The sequence below is a fragment of the Lactuca serriola genome, chromosome 4, assembly GCF_051521515.1.
Source record: "Lactuca serriola cultivar US96UC23 chromosome 4, Lser_US96UC23_V15, whole genome shotgun sequence".
Taxonomy (NCBI): domain Eukaryota; kingdom Viridiplantae; phylum Streptophyta; class Magnoliopsida; order Asterales; family Asteraceae; genus Lactuca; species Lactuca serriola.
Window position 1 is genome coordinate 96,945,564 of NC_136411.1, and position 17,750 is coordinate 96,963,313.

General features: G+C 40.4%; 1 protein-coding gene across 1 annotated transcript; it reads right to left on the reverse strand.

Moving 5' to 3' along the window:
- Positions 1–992: 992 nt before the first annotated feature.
- On the reverse strand, positions 993–6,188 carry LOC145102157 (protein DETOXIFICATION 40-like). The gene is made up of 6 exons (XM_079039524.1): positions 5,757–6,188; positions 4,943–5,631; positions 2,481–2,719; positions 1,538–1,656; positions 1,290–1,376; positions 993–1,198 (listed from the first exon to the last, which is right to left on the reverse strand). Exons 1-6 carry the CDS (start codon positions 6,105–6,107, stop codon positions 1,130–1,132), a joined length of 1,554 nt encoding a protein of 517 aa, XP_078895650.1. The 5' UTR covers positions 6,108–6,188; the 3' UTR covers positions 993–1,129.
- Between the last annotated feature and the right edge of the window lie 11,562 nt (positions 6,189–17,750).

The window sequence follows — 17,750 nt, forward strand, 5'->3', positions numbered from 1 at the left end:
AAAGTGTTTTAGTCCCAATATTCTTGTGATAATAATAAAATATTATGCACGATTATAAAAGATTTAATTTAACATGCTCTATATCCAACTAAGAACATATCAAAGACCTCATCCTGATCATAATAGCCTATGCTCATATCCATACACAAAACAAATTCCTAAAAAAAAATTTCGAACTTAATTGCGAAGTAATTAAAATACATAAATGAGCCTAACTTGTATAGAGTTGATGCCCTCGACAATAGATATCCCATTTGATTTGGTTCAACCGATCTGCTCATGTATTATGTTTATCATATTCAAGTAAAACCAAAAAATAAACTTGAACTTAGAACAACGCAAAATCAGAACCAAATAAATTTATTATTTATTGGCAAGGAAAGTGGACTTACAAATAAATTGTGTCTTGTTGATAAGGGAAACAACATCTAGATATCCGGTTTAATAAACTATGGTCTTATCCTCATGTTTTTCAACTCAAGATCAACATGAAATTTAAAAATACAACAAAATCGTTAAAATTGGAACGGATAACCAAAACACTAATCTTCAGAATATTAAAGTAATTTTCAGATCTAAACAAAGTTCAAAAACCTTATCTGGATCAACATTAGGGTTACCCTAGTTCCATTAGCAAACACAATTCAATGTGGGAGAAGAAGCAAACGATGAAGAGATAGAAAATAGAAGTAAAAACATTGTGTTGGAGTTCGAATAGTATAAATATTGACGTTAAGCAATCAATTTTGTTCCTAAAATGATGGGATCTTCTTAATCAAATCACAAATTTCTGATGATTACATAGCTGATTTCTCGTGCTAAAAGTTAGAAACTTTTATCAAGTTCAATCTTTATGTCGTTGGAGAATGATTAAATTCAAGGAAAAATTGTGAGCAATAAGTCGAGGAGAGAAGAGAAGAAGTTAAAATGTAGAGTCTTTTATTTAAAAAAAAAAGCTAACTTATACTAATAACATTCCAAAGCAGACGAAATTAAAATAAAAGTTAATAATAGTAATTCATTATGATTTACTTCCAAGGAGTTAGCGCATAAATGTCATACTTATGTTGCTCTAAAGAAATTAAAACATAATTCAAAAACAATGAAGGATAAAAAAAATGAAAAGATCTTAATAGTTTAACAAAAGCTCCCCTTTTTTGTGTTGCCAATGTTCCACTCGAATATTTGCAGACTTTACCTGAAAATTTAATCAATATAGGTAGATTATTTACTACAAACAAATAAAATTATTCAAATTATTGTAAACATTTATATTTATAAAAATTCACCTCTTTATTCCAATCTGTTCGAAAAATAACCCAACACACAATCATGGTCTGCATCAACATACCCCCAACTAACCCCAACCATATTCCCTGGATTTTGTATATAAAAAACAATTTATAAATAGTTATTTATATAATTCCATTATATCACACTTGATACAAAAAACATTCTATATATTGTTATTTATATGATACTATAATATCACACTTGATTTAAATGTGTGATTTAATTAGACAATTAAGAATGTTACCTTAGCACCAAAGTCAAAATAGAAGGCAAACAAGACACCAAGTGGAACTCCAACCATATAATAGCATCCAATGTTTACATATGCAACAAATGACTGCCATCCACATCCAACCGCAACCCCTATTCATTTTCATTTTTATCTATCATCCATTAATATAAAGAAATATGACATATCATTTCTGATGCATTAATGTCTTAAGCAATATAAATTTATTTTAGTTAGAAGGTGCTTGTTACACATGGGACAACATTACTCGATGGGATGGAATTTGATCCAATCGACAAGTTCTTATTCTTATTCGTAAAGGCAAAATCCATAAAAAGTAACTATAATTTGTTTGTTTGTTTGTATGTTTTTTTTTAATTTCTTTTTTAAATTTAACTACTAAAACTTTTGTAGGTTAACCAACAAGAGTTTGTTTTTCTCTTTTCCAAAAAACCAATTGAGGTTTTTCTGATAATGAAGTAAAAAAATTAATCTAAATAATATTTTTTAGAAAAATGTTTGTTTTTATAAAACAAAATCTAAAGCATGTAAGTTTTAAATCATTAAAATAAATTGAGGTTAAAAAAATTTCCAGACACGTGGTTTTGTAGAATTTAAAATCTTATGTATTGATTATTCAAAACAAATTCTAAGCGGTTGAACCAAAAAAATAATGGTTAAACCGAAAGAAAAGAAAAAAAAAGTAAGCCGTTGAGTGATTTTTAAAGAATTTGACATGTTTCTTTTGCAATACGTATACAAATAATCATTCGTGTCATTTGCACAAGAGATCATCAAATGTCAATTTCTTACCCCTTTTTAGTGAGGCAAAAAATTATAATTTTTATCTAGTTGTTTAGGTTAGTCACTATTACTATCAACCTATCAAATGTAGTATTCTTGTTGTATTCTAGTTTTTCTCATTTAATGTAAGAAATAGGAAACACTGAATTCTTGCCTGAAAGGACAGGTTGAATGCCTTCGAGGATGACTGATAATACAAGTAGAGGAGTAAGATCTGAGACAGCTTTAGCAACGATCTCTCCATCGGTTAAAATATAACTGATGTTATCTCTTGCAATAAAGAGAATGATACCACATATCAAAGCCACAATGAACGAGGTTGATGTCATCACTACAACCGAAAATGATGTCGTTTTAGGATGTCCTGCACCTAGCTCATTGCTAACTCTCACACTGTTATAAATATACATTTTTTGTCACTAAAAATATAAACAAACGAGTATTACCAATAACAAACTTTCAAGATACCTTATAACTTACAATGAAAAAGCATCCATAGTAAAGAGTTTTTTACAATGTTTTTAGAAGCTCGACATGAATTCGTCATGGCTCCAAGACTTGTAATTGACTTTAAGCTTTAAGAGAATGTTGTCTTAAGTCATATATATATATATATATATATATATATATATATATATATATATATATATATATATATATATATATATTGGACGGTTCACTTGAAATTAAAAAAAAAAATAGAGATCTAGAAATTAAACCTCAGCCACATATTTATCATTTGCTATTCTAATGCCCTAGCGTATCGGCAACAACATGTTATGCCTGATCATAAATGATTATATGGTAGATAGGTATAATCATATATGATTATGCATGTTTATAAATATGTGCCTAATCATAAACAATTATGCATATATGTCTGTTCATAGAGAGTAATCATAAATGATTACGACAGTTGGTGGCAGTGGTGTAAGTGATAGAGGTGACAACGGTTGGGTTAGCTGGTGTCAGAGGTGGTGGTAGTGATGGTGACGGTTGTGGTGGTGGGGATGGTGGCGTAGGAGAAAGGAACGAACGACGCTATATGATCATTTATGATTATAACATGTCTGTCGTACCGGTACTTTGATGGTTAGTGCGACATATGTGAAATATATGGCTGGGTGAATCTCAAGATCTCTATTTTATGTTTAATGTCAACGGAACCTATCTCTTTCTCTCTCTCTCTCTCTCTCTCTCTCTCTCTCTCTCGCTCGCTCTCTCTCTCTCTTATATATATATATATATATATATATATATATATATATATATATAATAATTGTCGCCTTCAGTCACATCTTAAAAACGACATGGCTCGCCACAACTTGTAAAAACTTGAGACTTGATATTTCCGCTAAGTTACAACTAACGTTATTTAGAACCATGGTCTTTTCCAATGTTTTAAAAAAGTTGTTTGAACCGGCCGGTCGAATCGGGTGAACCGGAAACCAGAGAAGGGAGGGCTCAACTATCACCGATTTTATGACTATTTCTGTATCAAAACAAAAGACCGATTTTACAAAATTCTGGTTGAACTGATTAAATTAAAACAGTTGAACCAGTTAAATTAAATAAAAACATATGAAAAAAAAAGCATTATGAATAATAGACTTTGATGGTCTTTTTCCCATTTATTTAAATTTCTATGAATAAAAACATATAGTAATTTTATGAAGTTTTTAGATGCATTTGTATTCATCTAAAACTATATTTTGTTTCTGTATTATACTTTAATTTATTTTTACTATATGTAAATTGATGTAAAAGTTATAGTTATATGTGATTTTAATGTATTTAGGTTGATCTAAAACTTGTTTATATATTTATTATTAATTTTGACTTTGTAGATGTCAAATTTTTTATTGAGTAAATTACTGAAATCGTCCTTATGGTTTGGTCAAAATTTCACGTTTGGTCCCTAACGTTTCTTTTGTATTCGGATGATCCCTATGGTTTGATTTTGTTGCATTTTTCGTCATTTACCTACATAAAATTAGGGACCAAACGTGTTATTTTGACCAAATCATAAGGACGAAAAATGCAACGAAATCAAACCATCGGGACGATTCGAGTGCAAAAAAAAAAAATTGGGTACCAAACATATAATTTTAATCAAACCATAGGGAAGATTTTAGTAATTTACTCATTTTTATTTATGTATGTGTGTATGTATAAGAAAATATGAAAAAAAAAAAAAAAAAAAAAAAAAAAAAAAAAAAAAAAAGATGAAAAGTATAGAAATCGGTTAATTCGATGGTCGAATCAGTTAAACATCTTGAACCGAAAATCGACTATCACACCGATTCAACTAAAAATCGGTTTTTAAAACATTAATATTTTCGGTAACTAAAATAGCTGAAAAAGCCGTTTGTATCCTTTGCATTTCCATTTGATTATTATATATCTATATTTTGTTATTATAATCGTATATTTGTTATTGATTGAAAAACCATACGAGATAGGACTCACCATTTAAGGAAAAGAAACTGTTAATTAGCAATCATCTTGAAAAAGTTCTTAAACATCTTTTTCATCTTTTAAGAGGCTTTTGCTGCTCGTGTTGTGTATGCTTCAATTTTAGTGTTAATAAATTTAGACATCTCATTAGAAGCTTACCTTGCAGCGGCACTGAACCCAATTGAAATCATGTAAATCCATGCGAGAATAGTTGAACAAACAGCCAAAGCATCCAACGCTATTTCCGGATTAGGAAGCAAACCACCGATCAAAATCAATATCTGAAAATACCACGCCTGCAGACACAACATCAACGCCGACGACGTCGATAGCTTAAAGAACGACCAAAGACCAGAAAACGCCTCCACACTAAACCCACTCCACGTCTCCTTAGTTCGATCACTCTTGAGGATATACACAAACTGCGCCAACACAATCACCCACCATGAAAAACTTAAAACCAACGCGCCACCCAGTAGCCCCCAATCCAAGACGTACATCACAAAATAGGACAACGGAAGGTGAACCACCAAGGTCCCGGCGGCGATGTAGGCGCTCGGAAAGACGATGCTTTGGGATTGAAGGAACTTTTGGATTGGGAAGTTGGCTGCGTAGGCGAAGATCTGTGGAATGAGACCGAAGACGAACAGGGAGGCTGCGGAGGAGATTTCTTTTGATTGGCCGAGTAACATGAGAATGGATTTGGAGAAGATGGAGATGAACAAAAGAGGAATCCCTGTCAACATTAGAAGTATGGTGGATCTTTGAAGGTAAACACCCAGCATTCCGAATTGCTTAGCTCCGAATGCTTGACCACATAGAGTCTCCACTGCACTCCCCATCCCAAGCTACAAAAAAAAAAAAAAAAAAAAAAAAAAAAAAAAAACGAAAAAGAAAATCATATACTCTATAGTCTACACTAAATAGGAGAACGTAGTAGATATTGATTACTAAAAGCAATTGTAATTTATACCATAACACCATAAACAAACACTTGTACACCATTGCTGCCGAGAGTGGCGGCTGCGAGCTGAAGGTTACCAAGGTGGCCGCAGAGGATTTGGGTGGAGATCGACGTCAAGGTGTTCAGCATATAAATTAAGACAGTGGGACCTGCTAGCCGGAATAAGCTAACAAGTTCAAGGGACAATGCCTTTTTGTATAGCCGGAAGGAGGTTAAACTGGTGTCCGATAGTAGATCCTCCAGCTCCGAGCTCACCACTTCCCCTGTCAGCTCCGGAACCACCTGCGACTTCCGGTGGTCGGAGAGAATGTGTTGGGTCAACTCATCATTTTGAGGCTTGTGGTTAGTCCTTGGATCCATTGGCTAAGGCTGAGCCCTTTTTAGATTAGATCTACTGATCGATGCTTATCCCTATCTTAGGGGCCCTTGATAACATTATCGCTACTGTTATATACTATCACAACATAGAACATCAATCATAAACCCTTTAAAAAATACTTTTCTGTATTAAATGGCTTGTTTTTAACATGTGTGTGAAGGTAAACACCACTACACACATGCGGTTTATTTTATTCATTCGGATTGTTTAAATATTCATTTCTAACATTTTATATGTTATAATATTAATACTTAAACTTTTATTTTATTTTTTATTAAAACCTTCTTTTATTGAATAAATAGTTTTTTTTATCCTTATTATATTTCACATGTTGATCTACTCATTTCGAAATATATAATTATAATTTATGTATTATTTTTAGTTAGCTATACCAGAAAATAGACTTAAAAATACCTTTAAATCAATAACAATAATAAATATATTACAATATTATGAAATTACAAATTCAATTAAAAATAATATTACAAATATGAATTAGTTGTAAATTTACAAAATGAACTAAACACCAAATCATAACATTTATAAAGGTGAATTTTTTAATGATCATTTCATCGTAAATATGAGAAAATCTTTAGTATAAAATGCCACGAATTAATGTATAGTCTTTAATCGGTGAGTTTTGATAGTATGGTTGTGTCCGAAATGTATAGTTTAAATATATTTTGTCGGTGGTTATTTCATTATTTATGATAATATAACTACAAAAGCAAACTCTTATGTAGACACATCTATGATTGTTTAAACTCAAATAAAGTAATTAAATGAATTGTCAAATCTTTTCTCCGTTTTGTATTATAAATTCAACTTCTTATCGTTGTAACCTAGATAAATTCTCTCATTATATTGAGCTTAAGTTCTTTACTTAGTTGGGCGTAGGTTAAGCTACGTTGGGAATAACGTCTCTATGTACATAAAACCTAATCTCGAGCTTTAGCCCCAATATAATGAAATTAACTCCTAGGATTTTGTATCATTCTCAGACCCCACCCTCAATAAACATAATAATAGCCTCCTTGCTTGTTCTTTATTACTTTTGTGGGATTTCAAGTGTTACTTGGAGAATAAGAAGCTCTTAGTGTGTGGTGTGATCTTTTCTGGCTAAAATTTTTGAAAGGTTTTTTAGGTTACTTCTAAAATATTTGCACAATGAAATTATCATTAAATCTAATTATGGGCACATGCAACCTAAAGATCTATTTTTTTTTTTTACATATTATGACAACATACTATTGAAACTATCATAAACCCTAGCTATACTCAAAATTCTCAAGTGTTACAATCAGTTGCTATTTAGAAATCTAGCAACAAAATCTTGGTTGCCTTTAGTAGCTCCTACCCAAACCTTGTAAACTAGAAAACAATTTAGAGAGGAAGGAAAGAGGAGAAATTTTCCACCGAAGCTTCACAAGAGGATGGGTGGCAGAAAATCATACCTCTTGGAGTCTATTTATAGATGCTTGATATTTTGGATAAACCCTAATTTGAATATTAAATATTTGGATTTAATCAAATATCCCTATCAGCTACGGAGGCTTCCAGAACCCTTCTAGAAGAGCCTCAAAACCATACAAGGCTAGGAGGATTCTAGAATCCTTATTTAATCAACTATCAAGCACTTACTATTTAACCATTGCACCTTTAATTAATTCTAATTAACCTAAAATTAATTCCTAATTAATTATTATTAATTCTAAATTAATTTTAATCAATTTTTGATTAATTTTGTAGCATCTGGTTCTTGGTATGTATTCTGTTATTAAATCTTCATTTATTTTTGCATTTTTGGCCTTGGACTCGACGAGTCGAAGGACTGACTCGCTGAGTAGAAGCGGGATGAGGCGCGGGGATTAAGTTGCGGCTCGGCGAGTCGAGTCCCGGACTCGGCGAGTAGCCGCTGTTTGGGCAAAAACCCTAATCCAGGGTTTTGCACCCTATTTAAACGACCTTATGCAGCATCCTTTCCCCTTTTATGCTCCCAAACACTCCTCATAGCAAACCCTAGCCGTTTTTGTGAAGATCTAAGGCCTTGTGAGTGATTCTTGTGAGTTTCGATCTCAAGGAAGAAGGAAGAGCATAGAAGGATCAAGAGAGGACTGAAGGATTCGAGTTTGGTTCACCTTTTGCGGTCTTTGGAAGGTATAAAGTCTGAACCTTGCTCATTCTTTTGTTAGATCACTCTTTGGGGTGATTTAGGGCTTTTATAAGCCATTTTTGGTGGCCAACCATGTTTGCAAACATGGTTCGGGGTTTGGGCTTCTATATCATGTCATTTTATGAGCCACAAGTCAGATCTAGGTTGCTTTTTGCACCAAGGAAGGCCCCATGCAACAAAAGAACCATTTTAGAGCCTTTTAAGCTCTAATGTCCCATGCATGCACGTAAAGTTTATAACTTTACATGCTAGATTGAGTTTGGGGGCATGGATCTATCATTTGGTTAAGTGTTGTACATCAGAAATCGAAGTTCTTAGTAAGGAATATGATAGACTCGGCGAGTCCATTCCTGGACTCGGCGAGTCCAAGGGTTTTGGTCCCATATCAGTGAGGGTCATAAGGACCAATTGAGTGTGGAAGGGTTTTAGGAGTCCTGGGGAGTGACCCAACGTTTTGGACTAAGCAAAGTGTTATGGGAATTCATGGTACTCGGCGAGGGCATGAACAGACTCGGCGAGTCCAAGACAATCTTCATGGAACTCGGCGAGTTGTTCATCAACACGGCGAGTCAAGGATAGAACATGTTCATAGGATGAAGAGTAACTCGATGAGTTTTTCATACAACTCGGTGAATCAAAGTCAGGACATGAGTATCAGTTGATGATGAACTCGACGAGTTGTTCATACAACTCGGGGAGTCGGATGTGGATTCAGTCGGTGTTCATTTAGAAGGAAAACTCGTCGAGTCATCGCCTACCTCGACGAGTACAGACGGGTATGAGGTCTGATGGAAGGATAGGGACTCGGCGTGTCAGGTCAACTGGAAGTTGACTTTGACTTTGACTTTGACTTTGATTTGGTCAAGGAGTAAAATGGTCATTTTACCCTAAGGGTAGATGTCAGTTTCTGACTAAGTGTTTTGTGGGAATTTTAGCCGGTGGAGTTCCGGAGCAGCAGTGGCAGTAGTCAGAGGATTCTCGCACAGTTCAGCAGATACGAGGTGAGTTACCTTCCAGTAGGGGTGGGTCAAAGGCCACAATGCCGGCCCACCATTGAAGAAGTATTTAGAAGATAATTGTCTTTTTGATAATTTATCTTGGTCTGGTATGCGTTTGGTTATGAGTTATATCTGTATGATATGTTACATGATAGGGATAGTTTCCCTGATAGTGGTCCTAGGACCAAGGGGTAGGTCAGTACCCGGATATGTCTGAATGTGTGCTTTTATCTTGCTATCGTATGCTAGTGGTAGGGGGTGGAATAGTCCCCAGTTACCGGTTGAAAGATACCGATGACGGTTACCGGTTGAAAGATACCGATGGTATTGTATGGTATGTGGTATGATGGGGGAACTCACTAAGCTTTGTGCTTACGGTTTCAGTTTTTGGTTTCAGGTACCTCTTCATCCAAGGGGAAGGAGCCGGCGGTGTAACATGGCATCACACACACTTACATATGATTTCCGCACGATGTTTTCTGGGATTGTACTCTGATATGACATTTGTTCATGGTTGTGGGTTTCAAACATGATACTTGGTTTTTAGATGACGTGTTTATACAATATTTCCTAATGAATGTTTTACGAATTAATTAGTCAAAAATGAAATTTGTGGGCTTGAATTTTGGGATGTTAGAAGTTGGTATCAGAGCCCTGGTTTGAGGGATTCAGATACGCCCTCGGGGGTGTCTGGACTTAAACTGAGGGGCTAAAAGATTTTTTTCAATAAAATGGTTTTCTAAAAATCTAAGCGAAAGGATTTTACGAAAGACAAGGTGTGTGATGCGTGCAACCGGCCGGGATCAAGTAAGTTTTCCCCAAGATACCCATACATGTTATGTTATGCTATATGGCTTGATTCAGAAGTGCATGCTAGAATAGGACTAAGGATCTTGGAAGATGCCTTGTGTGCCTGATATATGATTCTGATAATCGCATGCTAGTTAGGGCTAAGGATCTAGGAGGATGCCTTATATGCCTATTGTATGAGCTATATGCTAGGGCTGTTTAGTCAGCAGTAGGATGGCATGTGTAGGTTATGCCTGATTTGGTTACTCGATGCACGAATGCTGCTTGCTTTGTGTTATGGGGGTTCTGGCTATTTCCAACTAACTAAGGAGCGGATATGTAACAGTACCTGCAAGTTAGTTAGGGGGAAATGGTAGGGGGCTCCTGTGCAGCTGATGGCGGATAGTAGGTCGGAGAGTGCCCTGGGGAAGCCTAGGATGAGGTTAGTGGAAAGGGGTATCGGTAAAGGGACCTGGTGAAGTTGAAGCAATCCTTGAGGAAAGCACGGGTAGATGTGGAAGGTAGTATGGGCCCGTACTACTGAAAGCAAAGGACCCGTACTCGAATCAAGGAGGGCGTAGACAAAATCGGGAACCTTGGGAAGTATGTTAGATCTCTCGAGTATATGAATGATCCTGACCTTTATGCGTGTACTTTTAGTATGGTGACCACACGTCTTAGAGTAGGAGGTTCCGGATCAGGATCAGGATCGGGCTCGGGTTCGGGATCCGAGCAGGTTGATGACGGGCTACGCGAGTTCATCGCGTCTGAGATCACGAGGGGCATCCTTGAGTCGACCCCTATCATCTTCGGGTCGATCAAGGAGGGGATTGTTGAGCTAATGGAGGATCGTCTCCAATCATTCAGGAGTGATATGGCATCTAGCCAGATGGGTACGCGCACACTGTCCTTTAAGGACTTTCGTGGGAGTGGTGTTCCTGATTTCCATGGGGTGAAAGACCCCATTGCTGTTAGGACATGGATCGCAGACATTGAGTCTGCGCAGCTGATGAACTTCTGCCCAAAGGGGTCGAAGGTGAGATATGCAGCAAGATGCTTGCGAGACAGGGCTAGGGATTGGTGGGAGTCTGTTGGCGACTGTAACGCCCGGGTTTCAGGGCTAAGCATTTTTGTCAATGTAATAGTCTAGGTCAACTCTTGTAACTCTTTTTGAAGTAATAAAGATGAAATATTTGAGTATTATGTGAATTATGTGTGTTTATGTGTTTATTATTTAATTATAAGTGTATAATTAATAAATAATAAAAATAAGCGTCAAAATTAAAGTGTGAGATAAGCCCTATATCTCTACATAAAGTTGTAGACTATGTCTCAAGGTTTCCGTACATATAAAGAACGCCGAAATCCGAGTTATAACGAAGAAGTTATGGCCCGTCGAAGTTTTACGGCAAAACCGGCACGGCACCGGGAAGCGTAAATAGTGAATTTACAATAGAGTGAGATTTAGCCTTAGCAATCTAAACAAAAGTTGTAGAATATGTTGAACTAAGAACTTCGGTAAAAAGAACGCCCAAATCTGACTTCGTATGAGGAAGTTATGATTTTTCTAAGATTCGGCTTAGCAGTGCACGACCCGAAACTCGAATTTTAGTTCGAGTGGTTTTTGGCTTACGCGACCTAAATGAGAGTTGAAGATCTCATTAATAGGAACTCAACGGCAAAAAGATGGACGAAAACGGAGTTCGTATGAAGGAGTTACGAATTCTTCGCGGTCATTTAACAGTCTAAAGGCCTCCTACTGTTAAATTTGAGATCGGTCGAGAATTAGCCGACGGAGTCTAAATGAAAGTTGTAGATCTTAATTTTACCTACGCGTGGATATAAAGAACTTCGAAAACGGAGCTCGTATGCGAGAGTTATGATTTTTCTAAGTTCGAAGGCTGACACGCGATAGGGGGTGACGTGGCACCACCAGAATTGGACACGTGGCACCACCAGAAGGCCACCACATGGACCAAATCGGCGAGTAGGTCCCCCCTACTCGGCGAGTAGACCAGTCAGCACCCCTATAAATAGAGGTGTCGGGCATTCACTTCTCTTCACACCTCTCCAACATTCTTTCTCTCTCTACACTCTCTCTCTAAGCCTCCTTAAGCCCCCTAAAGCCTAGGTAAACCCCCTAGCACCCGAAGGAAGCCCCGAGGCTCCCGGAGTTTCGAGAAAAGAGCCTTTCGGCTCGGGAACGCTGCTCCAGTGAAGCCCGGTTTTCGAGAAAACCCGCTGTTTTATCGAAGGAATATCATTTTGAGAGTATCGAAGCGCCGTTCGAGTGCTGAGTCACCACCTTTCAGGTGAGTGCATAGTTACTTTCAACTTACACATAGATATGAAGTATTTTATAGATTACGTGCTATGTGTGCATATTATCTGATTACTTGCTATCTATGCTGGATGAACGTTGTTATACATGTTTTCAATGATTTAAATTGTATATGTATTTTATATCTACGAAAATGTTGGGGTAAAACATGGGTAGATGTAATAGGTGATGCGTGATAAAATGATGAGAGGCCTCGATGTTGATGTTGTTGTTTCTGTCATCTAGCGGAGTATGGATGACGACCACGGACTCTTCTAGACAGTCCAGTGGAACACTAGCAGGCTCGCAACCTGTAGGTGTTTGTGAACGATGTGTTCACCGGTGTACTCCATCCCCCACATGGTTGCCTTTAGGACATTTATTGCTGAGGAATCCCCTTAGTAGTAGTGTCCGTCCCGATAATGATCCTTAGGCTAGGTCCCTTATGATAGGTGTTTAGGGACGTAAAGTGAGGATAACGGGAACGGGTAATCGGGTTATTGTTGATCGATGAAATTAATAAACTTATTTATTGTGGGTTGAAAACCCTATGTGCTCACCAGGCTCCCAAGCCTGACCCACTCAGTTTTATGTATTACAGGTAGTGGCGCATGAGCATAGATGTGATGTTTTGGACGAGGGATTACGGATATAGGCCTGTAGATATGAAATAATGTAGTAAGGCTTATATTGTATTGTTTATGCTTTTGATCTGTACGAACATGACATCCCAAGTCTTTTAATGAAATACATTTCTATGGAAATGTTTTTGATAAATCTTTATCATATTTTTGTTTTGGGACAAATTCCGCAACACTTTCATTTAAAATGTAACTCTGATTTTTAAACAAAGCATAAACAAACCGGTCTTTTCTGGCCGTGATTTTAAGGATGTCACAGCGACTCATTGGGGGCCTCGGCTGTTGAGGCTATAACTTGGTCAGATTTTGTGACCAGATTCAGGGCTGAGTTTGCGCCAGTTGTGGAGCTTCAGCGGCTGGCCAGGGAGTTTTTGGATATGAGGCAGACTACAGAGACTGTGGCGGAGATCACCGCCAAGTTCCGGGAGAGGGCATTCCTGGTGCCCCAGTACGCGGGTGATGAGGATATGAGGAGGACCCGCTACCATGACATGCTACGAGCTGACATTCGGGAGCATGTTAGTTTTTTGGCTTGCCCTACCTTGGATTCCATGATTGCCAGGGCTAAGGAGAGGGAGATTGATCTGGAGCACATCCAGAAGAGGAAGGCAGTGGAGGGGCTGACGACTGGGGCTTCGGGGAAGAAGCCCAGGGGATCTGATGGTAGACCGAAAAGCCAGGCAGGACGGGACCGCTATGGGAAATGCGGTCGGTCACACGAGGGAGCTTGTCACACTGGGCCGGGTTCGAGCTGTTATAAGTGTGGCAAGGTGGAGCATTTTGGCAGGGATTGTACTGCCCCCGCCCTTGCGGTACAGATGACAGATCCGATTTGCTTCCATTGCAATCAGAGGGGCCAGAAAAGGGCCAATTGCCCGAGATTGACAGCATCGTCAGCAGCAGTGCCAGCGGCAGCGCCGGTCTCAACGAAGGCGCGGGTTACAAATGGTCGGAAGGTCAAGACAGAGGTTCCAGTGGTGCGGAGCCGAGCATTTCTGCTGACATCCGAGGAGGCACGCGCTGCACCCGATGTGGTGACGGGTATGATTCTTTCCCTCTGATCTTCTTTTGTAGTGATTGTGTTATTGATATGTGTTCTGTTTAGGATCGTTCCATGTGAACGACATCCAAGTTCTGGTGTTGTTTGACTCAGGCGCTACCCGATCATTTGTGTTTCTTTCTCTTAGTAAGAGATTTTCCGAGTCTTCGGGCATGTTGGATTGCCCTCTAGAGGTAGAGATTGCAGACGACCGTTCGGTGCGGGCATCGACGGTATTTTGAGATTGTGTGCTAAGGTTATTTAAGGAGCGCTACTTGGTAGACTTGGTTCCCATTCCATTGCGTGGGAACAAGGTGATTATAGGCATGGATTGGCTCAGCCCTAATGGGGCAGTGATCGACTACGCGCAACAGTTGGTGCGGGTCAGGACCCCAATTGGGGGAGAGCTGGTGATTCAGGGTGAGAGGCCACAGTGAGGACCAACTTTATGTTCAGCAGCGAGAGTTAGGCGCTACCTCCAGCGGGGTTGCGCAGGTTATGTCGCGTATGTTATGGATACCCGGGAAATGGGTAGGGCGACGGTGGACGATGTACCTGTGGTACGAGAGTTTGCGGATGTATTCCCCGAGGAGTTGTCGGGGATACCTCCGGAACGACAGGTGGAATTCAGGATGAATGTGGTTCCTGGTGCGGCTCCGATAGCCAAGGCGCCATATCGGTTGGCTCCTCCTGAGATGCAGGAGTTGTCTACACAGCTGCAGGAGCTGTTAGACAAGGGTTTTACTAGACCCGGCAACTCACCCTGGGGAGCCCCGATTCTGTTTGTGAGGAAGAAGGACGGGTCGCATCGGATGTGTATAGATTATCGGGAGCTTAACAAGGTAACGGTGAAGAACCGCTACCCATTCCCGAGGATTGATAACCTCTTTGACCAGCTTCAGGGAGCATCTTGGTTCTCCAAGATTGATTTGCGTTTAGGGTATCATCAGATGAGGGTCAGAGAGGAGGATGTACAAAAGACTGCGTTTCGATGCGTTATGTCCATTATGAGTTTGTGATGATGCCTTTCGGGCTCACCAATGCTCCTGCCGCGTTCATGGATCTCATGAACCTCGTGTGTAGACCGATGTTGGATCGGTCTGTGATAGTATTTATTGATGACATCTTGGTTTATTCCAAGACGCGGGAGCAGCATGAGGAGCATCTACGGGAGGTTCTGGAGACTTTGAGGAGGGAGAAATTGTATGCTAAGTTCCCAAAGTGTGAGTTCTGGTTGCGCGAGGTGCAGTTTCTTGGGCACCTTGTCAACCAGAACGGAATTTCGGTAGATCCGGCCAAGGTAGAGGCCGTGATGAATTTGGAGGTTCCAAGGTCTCCATCTAAGATTTGGATCTTTCTAGATTTGGCAGGCTACTATCGGAGATTCATTCAAGACTTCTCCAAGATAGCAGTTCCGCTCACCCGACTGACTAAGAAGTCGGTGGTGTATCACTGGGGGCCTGAGCAGCAGGCAGCATTTGAGACGCTGACACAGAGATTGTGCGAGGCGCCAATCTTACCCCTGCCAGAGGGCATGGATGATTTTGTTGTGTACTGCGATGCATCTATCGCAGGTTTAGGAGCGGTATTGATGTAGAGAGGGCATGTCATCGCCTACGCGTCGAGGCAACTGAAGCCTCACGAGGCGAACTACCCGACGCATGATTTGGAGCTAGGGGCTGTTGTGTTCACCGTCAAGATTTGGCGTCATTGCCTCTATGGGGTTCGTTGTATGATTTATACGGTCCACAAGAGTTTGAGGTATCTCATGGACCATCCAAATCTAAATATGAGGTAGCGTCGGTGGCTTGATGTGGTGAAGGATTATGATTGTGAGATCCTCTACCATCTGGGGAAGGCCATTGTCGTGGCCGATGCGCTTAGCCGCAAGGCAGCGCCGATCAGGGATATCTGTCTAAGGATGACAGTGATGACTCCGCTTCTGGAGCGGATCTAGGAGGCTCAGCAGGATGCCATGAAGGAGGAACATCGGAAGAGTGAGCGGATTGTGGGGCAGGTTTCCTCTTTCGACTATGATAGCCGGGGCTTATTGACTCTTCACCGTAGGGTGTGGGTCCCTTATCATGGAGGAGTGTGCCAGGTCCTGATGGAGGAGGCGCACAAATCTCGATTCTCCATTCATCCCGGGGCGACGAAGATGTATAGGGATCTTCATCTGGACTATTGGTGGCCCTACATGAAGCGGGATGTGGCATGGTACGTGGAGCGGTGCTTGACCTGCAGGAAGGTCAAGGCTGAGCATCAGAGACCACACGGCAAGATGCAGCCGTTGGATATCCCGCTGTGGAAATAGGAGGATATTACGATGGATTTTATCACGAAACTTCCCAGGACCACACGGGGGATGGATTCGATATGGGTCATCGTGGATCGATTGACCAAGAGCGCCCACTTTATTCCGATTCAGGAGAGCATCTCGGCCTAGAAATTGGGTGATATATATATCAGGGAGGTGGTGGCGCGACACGGAGTGCCAGTTTCGGTGATTTTGGACAGAGACGTGCGGTTTACTTCCAGGTTTTAGAAGAGGTTTTATAACGAGCTGGGTACTCGTCTTCATTTTAGCACCGCTTTTCACCCGCAGACGGATGGCCAGAGCGAGCGGACCATCCAGACTCTGGAGGATATGCTGCGGGCATGCGTTTTAGATTTCGGAGGTAGTTGGGATACCGACTTCCTGTTGGCGGAGTTATGGTATAATAACAACTATCATGCGAGTATCGACCGTCCTCCTTTCGAGATGTTATATGGGAGGAGGTACAGGAACCCGATATGTTGGGGCGAGGTTGGCCAAAGAGTCATGGGGAGCACCGAAGTAGTGCTCAAGACGACAGAGAAGATTCAGCAGGTCCGGAGCAGGCTTCTAACTACTCATAGTCTGCAGAAAAGTTACGCCGATAAGTGTCGATCAGACCTGGAAGTCTAGGTCGGGGATATGATTCTCCTGAAAGTGTCGCTATGGAAGGGCGTCATCCGATTCAGGAAGCGGGGCAAGTTGGGCCCAAGGTATATCGGACCGTTCAGGGTTGTAGCCCGGGTGGGCAAGGTGGCGTACCGGCTGGATCTACCAGCCGAACTCAGTTAGATCCACAGCACCTTCCGCGTCTCTCAATTGCGGAAGTGCCTAGTGGACGATACGGCGGTGGTACCTTGGAGGACATTCAGGTTGATGGCAGCCTGAATTACATCGAGCGGCCTGTGGCAATCCTTGACCGAAAGTCAAAGGATCTGAGGAACAAAAGAGTAGAACTCGTGAAGGTGCAGTGCCAGCACCGGAAGGGGTCGGTATGGACATGGGAGCCGGTGAGTAAGATGATGGAGCACTCCCCTGAGCTGTTTCAGGATCGAGCGGCAGACTTCGAGGACGAAGTCTAAAATAAGTGGGGGAGATTTGTAGCACCTGGTTCTTGGTATATATTATGTTATTAAATCTTCATTTATTTTTGCATTTTTGACCTTGGACTCGGCAAGTCGAAGGACTGACTCGCTGAGTAGAAGCAGGATGAGGCATGGGGATTAAGTTGCGGACTCGGCGAGTCGAGTCCCGGACTCGGCGAGTGGCCGCTATTTGGGCAAAAACCCTAATCCAGGGGTTTTCACCCTATTTAAACGATCTTATGCAGCCTCCTTTCCCTCTTTATGC

What these genes read in the sequence shown, in the direction of transcription:
- LOC145102157 (XM_079039524.1), bottom strand. Translation starts at nt 6,107, where the DNA reads ATGGATCCAAGGACTAACCACAAGCCTCAAAATGATGAGTTGACCCAA. An exon ending in TGTTTGTTTATGGTGTTATG is followed by an intron (nt 5,632 to 5,756) that starts GTATAAATTACA and finishes TTTTTTTTGTAG; the next exon opens with CTTGGGATGGGGAGTGCAGT. An exon ending in CATTCAACCTGTCCTTTCAG is followed by an intron (nt 1,657 to 2,480) that starts GCAAGAATTCAG and finishes GAAAATGAATAG; the next exon opens with GGGTTGCGGTTGGATGTGGA.